The sequence below is a fragment of the Terrapene carolina genome, unplaced genomic scaffold (genome assembly GCF_002925995.2).
Source record: "Terrapene carolina triunguis isolate 2854851 unplaced genomic scaffold, T_m_triunguis-2.0 Scaffold511, whole genome shotgun sequence".
Lineage (NCBI taxonomy): Eukaryota > Metazoa > Chordata > Testudines > Emydidae > Terrapene > Terrapene triunguis.
This window is the reverse complement of record NW_020664862.1, coordinates 1,117,360-1,132,698: the sequence shown is the minus strand read 5'-3', so window position 1 is coordinate 1,132,698 and position 15,339 is coordinate 1,117,360. Positions and strand designations below refer to the sequence as shown.

Sequence of the window (15,339 nt, the reverse complement as noted above, 5' to 3'; positions counted from 1 at the left end):
CTAGCTAAAGGTACCATTAAGATCAACTGGAAAGGCTGCAGCAGAGCTGGAGCAAGAAGTTCTGACGCACCTTTACTGGCGGCAAGAAGGAACTGAGGATGGGGGGAGCGCGATATAGAGGCGCCACTCCAGGGGTCACAGCAGTGCTCCTCTCCTACGGGTAGTGCTAAGGCAAAAACTTCCGGCACTGGTGCACGTGGTGCACACGCACACCTACTGTGGAATACACATGGGCAAGCACTCGAAGAATAACTGTAGTAGGCTGGATTTGTTTCTGTGTGCTAGGCAGTATGGTGGAACAGGAAGTTGATGCTCTCTGAGATTTCACAGGAATCCTTCACAGAGATCCCTAGGAAACTTTCCTGGAGGTACTCAGCAATCCTCTGCTGCAGGCTCCTTGCCGGAGCTGCTTTGTTCCTTGCCCCATTGAGAAACACTTTCCCGCGCCATTCTGCAATGACTTGGGCAGGGACCAAAGCTGCACACAGGCAAGCAGCATAAGAACTGGGGCGGAAGCCACAACCATGTAGCAGATGCACCCTTACTTCCCTGCTTACCCTCAGGAGTGAGATCTCTAGTGAGTGGAAAACGTTGGGGAAGTTTAGAGTGTTGCCCCCCATAAGTTCCGTGTGACCTTTTCACATTGCTTTTCTGCAATAAACAGGGCCCCTGCCCCTGGGTTCACTCATCATTCCTGGGATCTTCTGGCTCATGTGTGCTTGCCTGGTCACTGAGAAAGAGATAGGTATGTTACCAGTGGTGTATTTTAATGCAGTGTATCAATGCTCTGTGTGTAGCTAACAATAGTGCTTCTGTGAATTGTTGCTGTGACAGGTTGTCACCCCTGGAAGCCGTGGGAACCGCTGTGCCCCTTAACCCTTCAGCTGGGCTGGCCAATCTTATACTGCTTTGTTGGTGACACAAACAGCCTCTGTTTGTCACCCTGACTGATGATACAAGCTGTCCACCAAGTTTCCATATGCAGGCTAGAAATCCCTTTAGCCTGGGACCAGCACTCCCCCTAGAGCAGTGTTTGTTCCTCAGGTGTTTCCAGGAGCTCTTTTGTGGGGGAGTGAGGCCAAGAGATGATGTCACACCCCATCTTATATAGTGGAAAAATACAGATAGAAAAATGGAGTTTAGTGCCATACAGACTGGTCCCAGGCCCTGGCATGCCCTGCTGAGTCATAGCAGCCATTACCCATAGGCCATCTGGAGCAATCCAGGAGGGGGCTAAGCTTCTCCTAGGGCCTATTGTTTCCCCTAATGGCCCATTACCCTGAATAGGGCCTTCACAACCAGCTGTCTCCATTGCCTAGTGAGTGTCACCCATGTGCAACTACATTTGAAATAAAGATACATAGTCAATATTCATAACTTCAGATACAAAATGATACAGGCATACAACTAGGATCATCATATTCTGCAAACCATAACTTTTCCATAGACACCTCACAAGACATGTTTTGTACACAATGCATCATAGCTATGTCATAATCATATAAATAAATAAATAAATAAATAAATAATAAATTATATGGGGGCAGTGTCACAACCGCTTCCTCAGCTATCCTGGAACCTGCATGGCACTTATAAAAACCTCAGGTTCTTCTGGAGGAGACAAGCTTTCCCTGTGGGGTGGTTTGGGTCTCATGAGAGGAGGCGCTGCATGGCTCGGGGAGAGGGGGGGGAGCTCCGGCCGGTCCGGGATTGAATGGAATTTGGGACTCCAGCCAAGGGGGCTCAGGAGGCTCTGGGCTTCTCCAGGATGGGGGGGGGGTGGGGCTCGGCGGGGGGGGGGGGGGTTCTGGCTTGGGGGGGAGGGGTGAGGCCGGGCGGGGGCTAGCCTTCCTGAATGTGGGCTCCACCTGCTGCCCATTTTGGGAACCATTAGGAAAGGGATAGATAACAAGAGAGAAAATATCATATTGTCTCTATATAGATCCATGGTACGCCCACATCTTGAATACTGTGTGCAGTTCTGGTAACTCCCATCTCAAAAAAAGATATATTTGAATTGGAAAAAGTACAGAGAAGGGCGACAAAAAATCTTTAGGGGTATGGAACATCTTCCATATGAAGAGAGATTAAAAAGACTGGGACTGTTCAGCTTGAAAAAATGATGAGTAAGGGGGGATATGATAGAAGTCTATAAATTCATGAGTGGTGTGGAGAAAGTGAATAAGGAAGTGTTATTTACCCCTTCACAAGAACCAGGGGTCACCCAATGAAGTTACTAGACAGCAGATTTAAAAAAAAAAAACAGAAGGAATTACTTTTTCACAGAACGCACAGCCTGTGGAACTTATTGCCAAGGGATGTTGTGAAGGCCAAAAGTATAACCAGGTCCAAAAAAAATTGATAAGTTCATGTAAGATAGGTCCATCAATGGCTTTTAGCCAGTATGGTCAGGAATGCAGCCCAATTATCTGGGTGTCTGTAAACCTCTGACTGCCAGAATCATTGAATAATTGCCCTGTTCTGTTCATTCCCTCTGAAGTATCTGCACGGGCAGTGTCGGAAGACAGGACACTGGGCTAGATGGACCATTGGTCTGAACCAATATGGCCATTCTTATGTTCTTCAATTGTGCCACTGATGGATGGGCTGTTGCAGATAAGCCATTTCCCGGGCTCCCTCTGTTATAGATCTGGCATAGCCACCCTAGCAGACATCCAGGGGCTGGTCTGTGTGGGAGGTTGATGGAGGATAGTGCTGCCACCTAGGGGTGTGATCCTGTACCATGAGTGATAGAGGCCCATGGTTTGAGCTAGAGCTCGGCTGGAAAATAGAGTTTCCTCCCCTCCCACATGAGAAATGCTGACCCAAACTAAAATGTTTCCTTTTTTTTGCAGTGAGTTTTCATAGAAAATGGATCATTTTCCCCTGGAAGCTCAGCTGCCAGCTGTTTTTTCAAACAATGCACAGTCAACCTGTGGAACTCCTTGCCAGAGGATGTTGTGAAGGCCAAGAGAATAACAAAGCTCAAAAAAGAACTAGATAATTCATGGAGGATAGGTCCATCAATGGCTATTAGCCAGTTTGGGCTAGTGTCCCTAGCTGCTTTCTGTCAGAAGCTGAGCATTGGCGACAGGGGATGGATGATGACCTGTTCTGTTCATTCTCTCTGGGGGCACCTGGCATTGGCCACTGTAAGAAGACAAGAAACTGGGCTAGATGGACTTTGGTCTGTCCCAGTCTGGCCTTTCTTAGTTCTTACGTTCTTATGCCATGATGCGGCTCAGCTGCAACTGCCTGGATCCCCAAGAGAAATTGGAGGTTTTTATCTGCCTCGTCCTCGTAACGTAAATGAAGGTTTCACTTATGGAGTCTATGGCTTCACTCTGATTATGGAAAGGTCAAAAGCTCCCTGCCTGGCCATGGCTGAGGTACTGTGTCCATCAGCTACTCTAACCAGCCTTCCCATCTCTGTGCAACCTCCTCCACCCTGAAGAAGGCCGCTTCAGCAGATCCTGTGGGAAGTGGCTATTGTGACAGGCCCTGGTAGCACATCTCTAATGAACCTGTGCTAGCAGGGAGCTGTAGAGGGTCCTAGAGCAGTTGTGGAGGCCCAGAGATTGTGGGTGGGTGGACCTAGCTACTAGAGGATCACTGAGATCTATGCCTAACTATGGAGATCCCTGGATTCTGGGGCCCCTTGTTTGTTCCTCTGGGAGAATTGTAGGACTGGAAGAGACTTCTAGAGGTCATTGAGTCCAGACCCCTGTGCTCATAGCAGGACTAAGTATTATCTAGGCCATCCCTGACAGGTCTTTGTCTAAACTGCTCTTAAAAATCTCCAATGATGGGGATTCCACAACCTCCATGGGTGATTTATTCCATTGCTTAACTACATTGACAGTTAGAAAGTTTTTCCCCTACTGGAACGATTCAAGGATTAAAGCTGGTGCACATGAAACCAATCAGCTGAGGTTCCCTGATGACCAAGTGGCCCCCAAGGGAATGTGCAGACATGCTTCATAAAGATAGTTGCCTCCCTATCTGAACAGATACTGCCTGCTGCTCATGCAACCTCTCTGATGACTCCTTGTCCTTTAGGATGAAGACCTCTGGCAGCTCCCATCTAGCAGGAATTGGGTACGTCGGCAGGTTTCACTATTTTTTAAATGTGAAGTGAAGGGGACAGGCTGCAAGCTGTTTCCATTTCCAGATGTTCTGTGCAGCAGCAGAGGACTCAGCTGGGCTGTCGGGGTGACTCAGTGAAGGGACTGGAGGGCAGGCAGCACTAGGTAGCTTGGGAACCCCTCCATTACATCTGCCCATGCTCCACGGTGGGTTGTTCAAGGAATACAGAAATCTGACATTCACTGACTGAGCCTGTAGTGTTAAAACCCCGATGCCCCAAGTCAGGTTTTCTCAAGGGGTCCCATTTCTAGAGGTGCCGTGTGCTCTGGGCCCAATCCTGCCAGGGGCTGAGTGAGACGAGACCCCACAGAATATCAGTGACTAGTTGCCAAATCACCTCAGGTTTATTTACTCCTGAAAATTTAATCAGCAAATGCATTTTCAAAGGTTTTATTCTCTGGTTTGATTGTGAAGGCAGGAATTCAGAGCTGTGTTGCTCTGTGGTAACAGGTCCGATAGGGCATATTTCTGTTTCTTGACTGGTGGAGGGTTCCAGCACTTCTGCCCTGTAGATACCCCTCAGAGTTACAGGGCTACCAGCAGCTCTGCCTCCTCTCTGGTCAGTGAGTGCCAGATGTCAGGCCTTGTAGCCTTAGCTCTCATGGGTGGAATCCCGCGATCCTCCCACCCTCAGACTGGGCCCTGGCTACAGCACAACGGTGGTCAACTGTGCTTGCCAAGCAGGTCCGAGTGGGTTCAGCACCTGTGGTTCTTCCCTTTGTGAGCCTGTGACTAATGCTGAGATGAGTGACCAGTCAGCCTCCTTGAACCAAAATACTGTTTAATCTGAACAGTAGGACTAAAGCCTAACAGGGGAGAATGAGCGTTTTCAAACAACAGTCTGTACATGTCTCTGACCCCCAAGCCTCCCCCTTCCGATAGGGACCCAGACAGGCTGTGCACTTTCAGATTTCCCCAGCGATGTCTGTCCCTGTCAGTCTGAAGAGCTTCTCAGCCACAGCTGCCCCACCTCTGGACAGACTCACAGCACTGGCAAAACAAGCTGTGTAATGTGGCTGGAGCCCAGGAATAAGATCTTCCGACCTTGTAGCTCTGGTGTTGTCTCTCAACCTCCCTGAAGTGCTGACTGAGTGATGGCTTTTCTTGGGCTGCTGCTTCTCTTCCTGCTTGTTTTCCAGCAGCCTCTGTTAAACTGACGAGATACATACTGGTTTCACCCAATATAGCCATAACATAACATGCCAATAATTAACCCACTATAGCTCTACAGCAAACATCCCCAGAACTGGGTTTAACAGACACATTCATTGCAGCAGCTCAGCTCCATGTCTGTCCCAATCCCGTTCCCGGGTGCTATGGATTTCATGTATACAGGACATAGACAGTCAGAGCGCAATAGACGACTTTCATGTGGGAAAAGAAGTTCCACATGCATTTGACTTTGAAATCCACGTCCTGCAAACCCTCGACGTGGCTGAATAACAGGTGCTGGGGTTACTATGTACTAGACCAGTGGATTTCAACCTGTGGTCTGTGGCCCATGGGGGTCTCCAGACTATGTCTAACATTTCCAAAGGTATTCAGACCGCCGTTCAAAATTTATTAGGGCTCCACAAATGAAAAAAAAGGTTGAAAACCGCTGTACTAGAGAGTGAGAGCCGATAGAATGAATATTCCATATCTGATCCCAATGCCTGTTGCCACTCCGGGTATGGGCTGCAGACTGACAGAACAGAACCAGAGGAGAACCAGTCAGCTAATAACCCAGGGACAGAGGAGCTACTAGACTTCTGTTTGCTGACAAGTGGTTGTCTGATACTTGAGATTCTGGGATCTTTTCAGTTTCTGAACAAATCCAGGTGACAGACAATACATTTTAAGTCCCACTCTAACCTGAGAAATCATCTCTGAAAGAAGATCAGAGAGGAAAGAATGGGTTTACATTTATTTGAGAAGTACTCCACATACTGTTTGCAATGGTTTTGTGCTATTAACTCGTTGTTCAGTGAACAGTTGCATGATACTGTCTCCTGGTAACTGACCAGAAGCCATTTCTAACACTTATATTCAGCACATAAGAACATAAGAATGGCTATACTGGGTCAGACCAAAGGTCCATCCAGATGAGTATCCTGTCTTCCTAGCGTGGCCAATGCCAGGTGCCCCAGAGGGAATGAACAAAACAGGTAACCATCACCCGTCGCCCATTCCCAGCTTCTGGCAAACAGAGCCTAGGGAAACCATCCCTCCCCAACATGGTTAATAGGTTCTCCAACTATGGTTTTTAATTTGGGGTGTACATTTAAGTTGAGCCTCTATTATGGGTTCTTCAAAAAGTTTCCATGCAGCTGGCAGGGATTTCATTTTTAGGGCTGTACCTTTTAATTTCTGTTTCACTAGCTTCCTCCTTTTTGTGTATTTCCCCTCTCTGAAATTAAATGCTATTGTACTGGGCTGCTGTGGTGTTTTCTCTGCCATAGGGATGTTAAATGTAATTATATTATGGTCACTATGACCAAGTGGTCCAGCTATATTTATATCTTGGACCAGATCCTGTGCTCCAACTTAGTACTAAATCAAGAATTGCCTCTCCTCTGGTGGGTTACAAAACTAGATGCTCCAAGAAGCAGTCATTTAAGATGTCATGTACCCAGTCAATATGGGGATAGTTGAAATCCCCCATTATTATTGAGGGTTTTTTATTTTTAAAGCCTCTTTAATCTCTCTGAGCATTTCACAGTCACTATCAGCATCCTGGTCAGGCAGGCAATAATATATCCCTACTGCTATATTCTTATTATTCGAGCATGGAATTACTATCCATAGAGGCACAGTTCGGTTCATTTAATATTTTTACTTCATTTTATTCTACACTTTCTTTCACGTATCGTGCCCCTCCCCCACCAGCAGAACCTGTTCTGTCGTTCCGATAGATTTTGTACCCTGGTATTACTGTGTCCCATTGATTATCCTCATTTCACTATGTTTCTGTGATGCCTGTTATATCAATATCCTCATTTAATACAAGACACCCTAGTTCACCCATCTTATTATTTAGACTTCTATCATTTGTCTATAAGCACGTAAAATTGTAATTTTTTAGCTTTCTGCCATTACATGATGTAATTGAATGGGACTTTTTTTCATTTGACTATTTCTGATCAGATCCTACCCGTATATTATCATCTTCCATCTTCTCCTACATACTAGGACATAGAGAATCTCCATTAATAGATCCTCCCCTAAGAGATGTCTCTGTCCGAACCATGTGCTCCTCCATATCTGTTGGCTTTCCCCCATCCCTTACTTTAAAAATTGCTCTACAACCTTTTTAATTTTAAGCGCCAGCAATCTGGTTCCATTTTGGTTTAGGTGGAGCCCATCCTTCCTGTATAGGCTCACCCTTTCCCAAAAATTTCCCCAGTTCCTAAAAAATCTAAATCCTTCCTCCCTACACCATTGTCTCATCCACACATTGAGACCCTGCAGTTCTGCCTGTCTACCTGTCCCTGCGTGTGGAAATGGAAGCATGATGTCTTACACAAGCATCGCTGAAGTCACTTGCACACTCAGCTGGATATTAATGAAAACGTAGTGTTTCCACTATTCACCCACTTGTGATACCAACCCCTCCCCCGCCCAACTGAAGTAACTGTCTGTGTTAGCTTGTAACTTGCCACATACGTACAAGACCTTGGAATGGGGAGGACGCAGGTCCAGGAAGGATGAAGAGAAGCCTGTGGGATGATTGAATGCTCTGGATTCAGTCAATGCAGGCCAGGCAAAGTACTTCAGCTTCTCTTGTAGGGATTCTTGGGTGTCAGAATGTATCACCATGAGCATTGGGTAAGGAAAAGTTAATAGAGCCTGGTTCTGATCGAATTTACACATGTAAATCTGCAGTGACGTCACAGTTATTGAATTCAGAACCTGGCCCTGAGAATTTATCCCATGTGCTGGAAAGAGGAAGTGGCACAATTTGGACTCAGGAGTGGAGAATATATATATATATATATATATATATATATAATGAGGGAATGAAACACGTTGATAAATATCAGGACACATAAATATAATGACTGTTTTCACCATGCACTTCTCATGTCATGATACAATGGGCCACACTCAGACATGGAGGGCCAGAAAGGGTGTCGATGGGAAGGTCACAATTGTAAACTCACACAGTGCTCAAGTAGGCTGTGAAACTCCCAGGCACAAGATATCAGGGGGCCAGGAGTTCAGCAGGATTCAAAGAGGGACTGGATGTTTATATGGGTAACCAGAAAATCCAATTACATTAGTGAGGATTGTTTTAAAAAGTTTTGGAATGGCTATAAACCTTCCTCATTTATACCACAAAATATATCTAATTAGTGGGTGTCAGCGGGAAATTTTTCCTGGGAGCAGGTCATCTCATAGCTGCCTATTGCATGGCTTTTTCCACCTACCTCCGAAACATCTGGAACTGGCCACTGGATAGTGCACTAGATGGACTGCAGATGCGATCCAGTCTGGCAGTGCCTATCTTCTTATCGGTGGTGTAAATTCAAGACTATGTTTTTGCTGATCTTCCTTGAGCTCCTGGGAGTCTCTAGACTTGCATTCAGAGCAGAAAGATGTCTCGCTAAATATCATCTAGTCTCCTGTTCTTTCTCCTTTCAGGAAGAAAAGTTCAAAACTCCTCAGACCTGCCCAGTACATCATGTCAGCTATCAATGACACCAAATTCAACTATGAAGTGTTCCTTCTCACCGGGATATCTGGGCAGGAAGACATTCATCTCTGGATCTCTATCACCTTGTGCTTAATGTATGTTATTTCAATAGTAGGAAATTCAGTCATTCTGTTCATTATAAAAACAGATCCAAGCCTCCATGAGCCCATGTACATTTTCCTTTCCATGTTGGCCGTCACAGACCTTGGCTTATCGATAGTCACCATACCAACAATACTGGGCATATACTTGTTTAACTCTAGGGAAATCAGTCTCGATGCCTGTTTTGCTCAGCTGTTCTTCATCCACTCTCTTTCATTCATTGAATCCTCTGTGCTCCTGTCGATGGCCTTTGACCGCTTCATCGCAATCTGTAACCCATTGAGATATGCTTCCATCTTAACCCCACCGAGAATAGCCAGGATGGGATTGGTGCTTGTGCTAAGAGGGGTGGCCTTAGCATTCCCACTCCCCTTTCTCCTGAAACGGTTCCGATACTGTCAAGCCAATGTCCTCTCCCATTCCTACTGCCTGCACCAGGAGGTCATGAAGATGGCTTGTTCGGACATCACAGTCAACAGTATCTATGGCTTGTTCATAATAGTCTCCACGGTGGGGTTGGACTCACTGCTCATCCTGCTATCTTATGTGATGATCCTCAAAACAGTGCTTAGCATCACATCCCACATGGAGTGCCTCAGAGCCCTGAGCACCTGCATCTCCCATGTCTGCGCCGTCCTGGTCTTCTACATGCCAGTGATTGGCCTTTCTGTGATACACAGATTTGGGAAGAGTTTTTCTCCCTTGCCTCAGATTCTCCTGGGCTATGTCTACCTGCTGGTCCCGCCACTGATGAATCCAATCGTGTACAGCATGAAAAGCAAACACCTTCGTGCAAGGATAATCAAGGTGTTCGTCAAGTGAAGGGTCAATTCATCACCCAGCTCCAGCTACTATCTCCACTCTCTACAGAGAGGTTCAGACAGGGTCTAAGGCCTGGAGGAATGGGAGAGGGGCTGGTGAGGGAGGGCAGTGCACTGGGGGAAGGAGACCAAGGCAGGCAGCAGCATTTACAAAGTGAGTGTATTCGTGGAGAACCAGGGGACCAGTGGGACCAGTGGGATATTGGCTAATAAAGGGCCATATCAGCGGCTGCTCCAACCTCAGAATTCCTGTGAATACAGTCACTAAGAGAAGGGGTGTGGATGTTTTTTCCCACTATACCTGGCCTGTCACTGTCCCATCTCTGGTTAAACATCCACAGGCCATGAAAAAAACGGCAAACCTGTTCTGCAGTCACCGTCCTGGCCTTTCCTGAGTGCTCAGGGTGTTGCATGATCCATGGGAGTTGCACCAGATGTGGACAGGATCTATTCGAAGGGCATGGACACCCACCCTTCTCCTGTGCCCTCAGCCAAGTGCTTGAGACGGAGTCATGTTAGACACCTGATTAATGCAGGATCCCCAGGAGAAGCCATTCAGTCAGACACCTGGCCCGGGAAGCAGACAAAGAAGAAGGGGAGCAACGGGTGTGTCGGAGGTCAGCTTGCTGGGAGCTTGGAGTCTGCAATGAGGGACTGAGGGAGGAGAGAGGCCAGGGCCCCAGCCCAGGGTCCTGCCAAGATGGACTTGGCTGAAAGTCACTGATTTCTGTGCTAACAAGCTCTGTTCTGCACTGTGTTCCTGTCAACTAATAAACCTTCTGTTTTACCTGCTGGCTGAGAGTCATGGCTAATGGTGGAGTTGCGGTGCAGGGCCCTCTGGCTTCCCAAGGGGTCCTGTCTAGCTGGACCTGCCTACAGGAAGTGCATGGTGTGAACAGGGATGCTGAATGCTCCGAGTCCAGGAAGGCCATAGCCAAGGAGGCTTTTTGGCCTGGACAATGTGCCCTGAGGAGAGTCACGCCACGCCAGAGTCCTGGCTGGCTTCAGACAAAGCGGTTCCAGAGCGTATGACCTGTGCTCTGTGACAGAAGGCTTCTGAACATCTGAGGAGGGAGGTTCTGGAACAGCCTCCCAACAGGAGCAGTGGGGGGCAAACAACCCAGCTGGTTTTAAGATGGAGCTTGACAGGTCTATGCAATGAACAATGTACCAGGGTCGCCTGCCATAGCTGGGGAGTGGACTCATTGACCCAGGAGATCCCTGCCAAGCCTATGTCCCTATGGGTCACATTAGCCCATTTTGCGTCACACAGGGAGCTGATGTGGAGATTCTTTTCCACTATGACCCTGCTCCGTGCCCTGGCTGATGGATTTGTCCATGAATAGATTCAGGAGAAAGCACGACTCAGCGTTATCATCTAGAAAAGGAATTGTTCTTGGGCTCCTGTTTAGTGATGTCACAGGAGTTTAATTCCATGAGTTTCTGGTAATCTCAGCATGCTGAGCCACCAGCTGCCCATCCCCAGCCACTAGCCCCAGAGAGGAAGGATGGTTCAGTGGTTTAAGTGCTGGCCTGGGACTCAGAAGAACTGGCTTCAGTTCCAGGCTCTTCCACAGAGTTCTTCCGTGACCGCGGGCAACTCACTTAGTCCATCTGTGCTCAGCAATGTGTGTTTTAATACGGCTCAATGTAAAGGTTACATCTAGGAACAAGGGATGCTGGCCATCCTTACCGTATGGAGGACCCAATCCTGGGACTCAGAAGAACTGGATTCAGTTCCAGGCTCTTGTATATACTTCTGTTGCTTTGGTCAACTCATTTAGTCCCTCTGTGCCTGGGTGGGCCTAGCTAGCAGTGGATCACTGAGATCTCTGTATAACTTTGGGGAGCCCTGGATCCTAGGCCCCCCTTTTCATTCCTCAGGGAGAAGGGAAGGGAACCACCTACTGGAACCATCCAAGGGAAATTTCCATTCCGGCAGCTCCCTGCCCATTTATGGCTCAGCACACCACACACCTGCTGAGTCCATTCCCCACAATCTCTGGGCCTCCACAACTGTTCTAGGATCCTCTCCAGCTCCCTGCTAGCACAGGTTCATCAGAGATGTGCTACCAGGGCCTGTCACAGTAGCCACTGCCCACAGGATCTGCTGAAGGGTGAGTTGTACAGGGTGGAGGGGGCTGCACAGAGATGGGAGGGCTGGTTAGAGTAGCTGATGGGCACAATACCCCAGCCATAGACTGGTCAGGAAGTGTGGACTGTCCCTAATGATCCCCAGTCTGGTTTAGATAGAGCTATATAGGCTCCGTTAGTAATCTTTTGTTATTTTTAGTGCTCAGAAAATGCTGAAATCACTCGGGATGGGACAGCATTTCTGCCCAGCCTGCTAAAAGCTGAAAATCACTAAGAGCTGACAATCACTAAGAAACTGACCTGCAGAGGTCCCAGCAGAGAGTCAGATGGCGGAAGAAGATGACTGATAATTGGCTGGGGGGAGTGGAGTGGAACGAGCAGCTACCGTGGTGGCCAGCAGAGAGGAACCGCGGCTGGCGGGGTGGCCAGCCAGAGCAAGTGCTGAGATGGTGGAGCAAGCAAGGTGCCTTCTTCCCTGGTTAGGAGGTGAACTTACACAGATGCGCCTCTGAACTCTGGGTCCTCACTGACCAAGGACAATCATTGTGAGTGTGGTGGGGTGAGGGAGCAGAGAGGGGCACGGTAAAGGAACTTTTGGTTGTAAAACCCAAGAACATGAGGAAGAAGACACTGCCCCACGCACTCTGGGGTGGGATGTCCTGCTGACAGCTTTATGTTTATGAATCCTGCTTGTGGCATTTTCCCTAATTAATCTCGGGTGACTTCCCGCCTTTTATTAAAAATTTCTTTTCTACACTCAGACTCTGTGCTTGTGAGTGGGGAAGTATTGCCTCTCAGAGGCGGCCAGGGGTAGGGTGTCAATTTCCCGTGGGGCTCGAGCCACTTGTGTGTTGTATTGTTGAAAAGGAACCCCTAGAGACTGAAACAAGTCCTGGTTGCTGCTGGTTCCACCTGGCAGAAAGGTGATACCGGTCAAGCTCCATCTTAAAACCAGCTGGGTTGTTTGCCCCACACTGCTCCTGTTAGGAGGATGTTCCAGAACCTCCCTCCTTGTATGGTCAGAAACCTCCTTCTCCTTTCCAACCTCTATTTACTCCTGGCCAGTTTCTCCCCATTTGTTCTTGTGCCAACACTGTTCTTTAGATTCAGGAGCTCATCTCCCTCTCTGGTGTTTACTCCTCCCGCCACCGAGGTATTTATAGAACAATCCAATCCCTGCTCAGCCTGTGTTGTCTTAGGCTAAACTAGCGAAGCTCTTCCAGTCTCCTCATAAGAGAGGCCCTCCATTGCCCTGGCCATCCTAGGAGCCCGTCTCTGCACCTGTTCCAGTCTCAATTGTTCTTTATGGAACAGGAGTGACCCGAATTTTACACAGTTTGCCAGAGGAGGTCTCACCAATGCCTGGTATAAGGATATTAATACTTCTGTATCTCGCCTGACACAATTGAGGATCTCATTTGCCTTGTTCACAGCCACATCACATCAATGGCTCACAGTCAGTGGTCTCCAAACTTTTTACACCCAAGATCACTTTTTGAATCTAAGGGCAACTCAGGATCTACCCTGCCCCTTCCCCGAGGCCCCACCCCTTCCCCCAAACCCTCCCCCACTCACTCCATTTCCCCCCCCCCGTCGCTCGCTCACCCCTATCCTCACTCACTTTCACCGGGCTGAGGTGGGGGGTTGGGGTTCGGGAGGGGGTGCAGGCTCTGGGCTGGGGCCAAGGGGTTCACAGTGTAAGAGGGGGCTTTGGCTGAGCCTGGAGCAGGGGGTTGGGTTGCAGGAGGGGTTGAGGGATACAAACTCTAGGAGGGATTTGGGGTGCAGGAGGGTGCTCCAGGCTGGGGCAGAGTGTTGGGGTGCAGGAGGGAGTACAGGGTGCTTGCTCTGGGAGGGGGCAGGGCTGGGGCAAGGGGTTGGGGTGCAGGAGGGGGTATGGGTGCTGGCTCTGGAAGTAGGGACAGGGCTGGGGCTTGGCGTGCAGGAGGAGGTTTGGGGTGCTGGCTCTGGGAGGGGGCTCAAGGTGGGGTTTGGGGTGCAGGTGGGGGTATGGGGTGCTGGCTTTGGGAGGGGGCTCAGGAAAGGGGATTGGGGTGCAGCCTCCCGCCGGGCATCGCTTATCTCCAGTGGCTCCTGGTCGGCGGCAGGCAGAGGGAGGCTAAAGCAGGCTCCCTGCCTACCCTGCACCCACACAGCTCCCGGAATGGGCCAACGTGCCCCTGAGTCCCATGGGGTGGGGAAGGCAGGGGCCACATGGCTCCGCATGCTGCCCCTCTCTACAAGCACTCCCCCCTCAGTTCTCCTAGCCAATGGGAGCTGCGGGGGTGGTGCTTGCAGGCAGGGACAACGTGCATCGAGGGAGACCCCTGCCCCCCCGCCCCTGGGGCCGCCGGGCTGCAGTGGCAGCTTCCAGGAGCAGTGTGGGGCCAGGGTAGCTTTAGTGGCAGCCACGCTGCACTGCCGCCAGAGATCGTGATCGACCGGTTGGTGACCACTGCTCACAGTCATCCTGGAACTGACTAATACACCCAGGTCTTTCTCCTCCTCTTTTGTTTCCAACTCATCATTGGCTGCATAAACAGGCACATAGTGAGAAGAAGTAGGGAAGACTGAAAGCTAACTTGATGACAGTGTACAAGCACTTTCACAGGAACGAAATGCCAGCTACTAATGGGCTCTTTAATCTAACAGAGAAAGATGTAACAAGAACCAATGGCTGGAAACTGACGCCAGACAAATTAAATTTGGAAATGAGGCACACATTTTTAAGAGCGAGGGTGCTTAACCAGTGAAACAAACTCCCAAGGGAGGTGGTGGATTCTCCTGCTACCTCCAAACCAAGACTAGATGCCAACGTGGAAGACAGGAAGACACGCTTTAGAGGAACACATGTTTTGCGTTAGTCACACACAAGTCATTGGGCTCAATGCGGGGTAAATAGGTGAAATTCTGCAGCCTGTGCTGTACAGAAGGTCAGACTAGAGAGTGGGTGTCAAAGTTTTTTGATCACGCCCCCCTTCTTTGTGTCTGTACAAGTTTACCCTCCCCCCGCCACACAAATACATCTATTGATACATGCAGGGGTGGGGCTTCAACTGAATCATTTTCGGCTTCTTTCTTTTTCACTTGAGTTTTTTATTTCTTGAATGAATGAGCCAACGATCCATTGGAATAAGAGTCAAAGTAAAACTGTATTTGTGGTCCCTACTTACAATGAAATGTGCACACCGCGCCAGCAAACAGATCCACGTACAGATGGCAATGACTTTGTATAATGCTGTGCAAGGCTAACAAAAATCTGTCAAAACGCACAGCGCCACCTAGAGTCAAATGCACAGTGCTGTCTGAGGACTGGAACTGTCTCGTGCCCCCCCTAAATATATTCTGCCCACCCCCAGAGGGTCTTGCTCCCCATTTGAGAACCTCTGGACTAGATGATCTAATGGCTCCGTCTGGCTTAAATTCTATGAATTTATGACTCATTGTCTTGAGTGGATCATTATCTTGGATGAACAAGTTGCTCCTCTGAATGCTGATAGG

At 48.8% G+C, this 15,339-nt stretch overlaps 1 protein-coding gene across 2 annotated transcripts; it reads left to right on the top strand.

The window, feature by feature from the left end:
- The first annotated feature begins 8,809 nt into the window (after window positions 1-8,809).
- On the top strand, window positions 8,810-11,126 carry LOC112115630 (olfactory receptor 51G2-like). 2 transcript variants are annotated; one of them, XM_029913182.1, is made up of 2 exons: window positions 8,810-9,715; window positions 11,100-11,126. In XM_029913182.1, the coding sequence occupies exons 1-2, from the start codon at window positions 8,810-8,812 to the stop codon at window positions 11,124-11,126; spliced, it is 933 nt and encodes a 310-aa protein (XP_029769042.1). The 2 variants fall into 2 exon arrangements, with proteins under 2 accessions (XP_029769042.1, XP_024068529.2); XM_024212761.2 differs by lacking the exon at window positions 11,100-11,126 and having other exon boundaries at window positions 8,810-9,745.
- Window positions 11,127-15,339: the final 4,213 nt, after the last annotated feature.

Coding starts and splice junctions, on each gene's coding strand:
- LOC112115630 (XM_024212761.2), top strand. CDS start 8,810: ATGTCAGCTATCAATGACACCAAATTCAACTATGAAGTGTTCCTTCTC.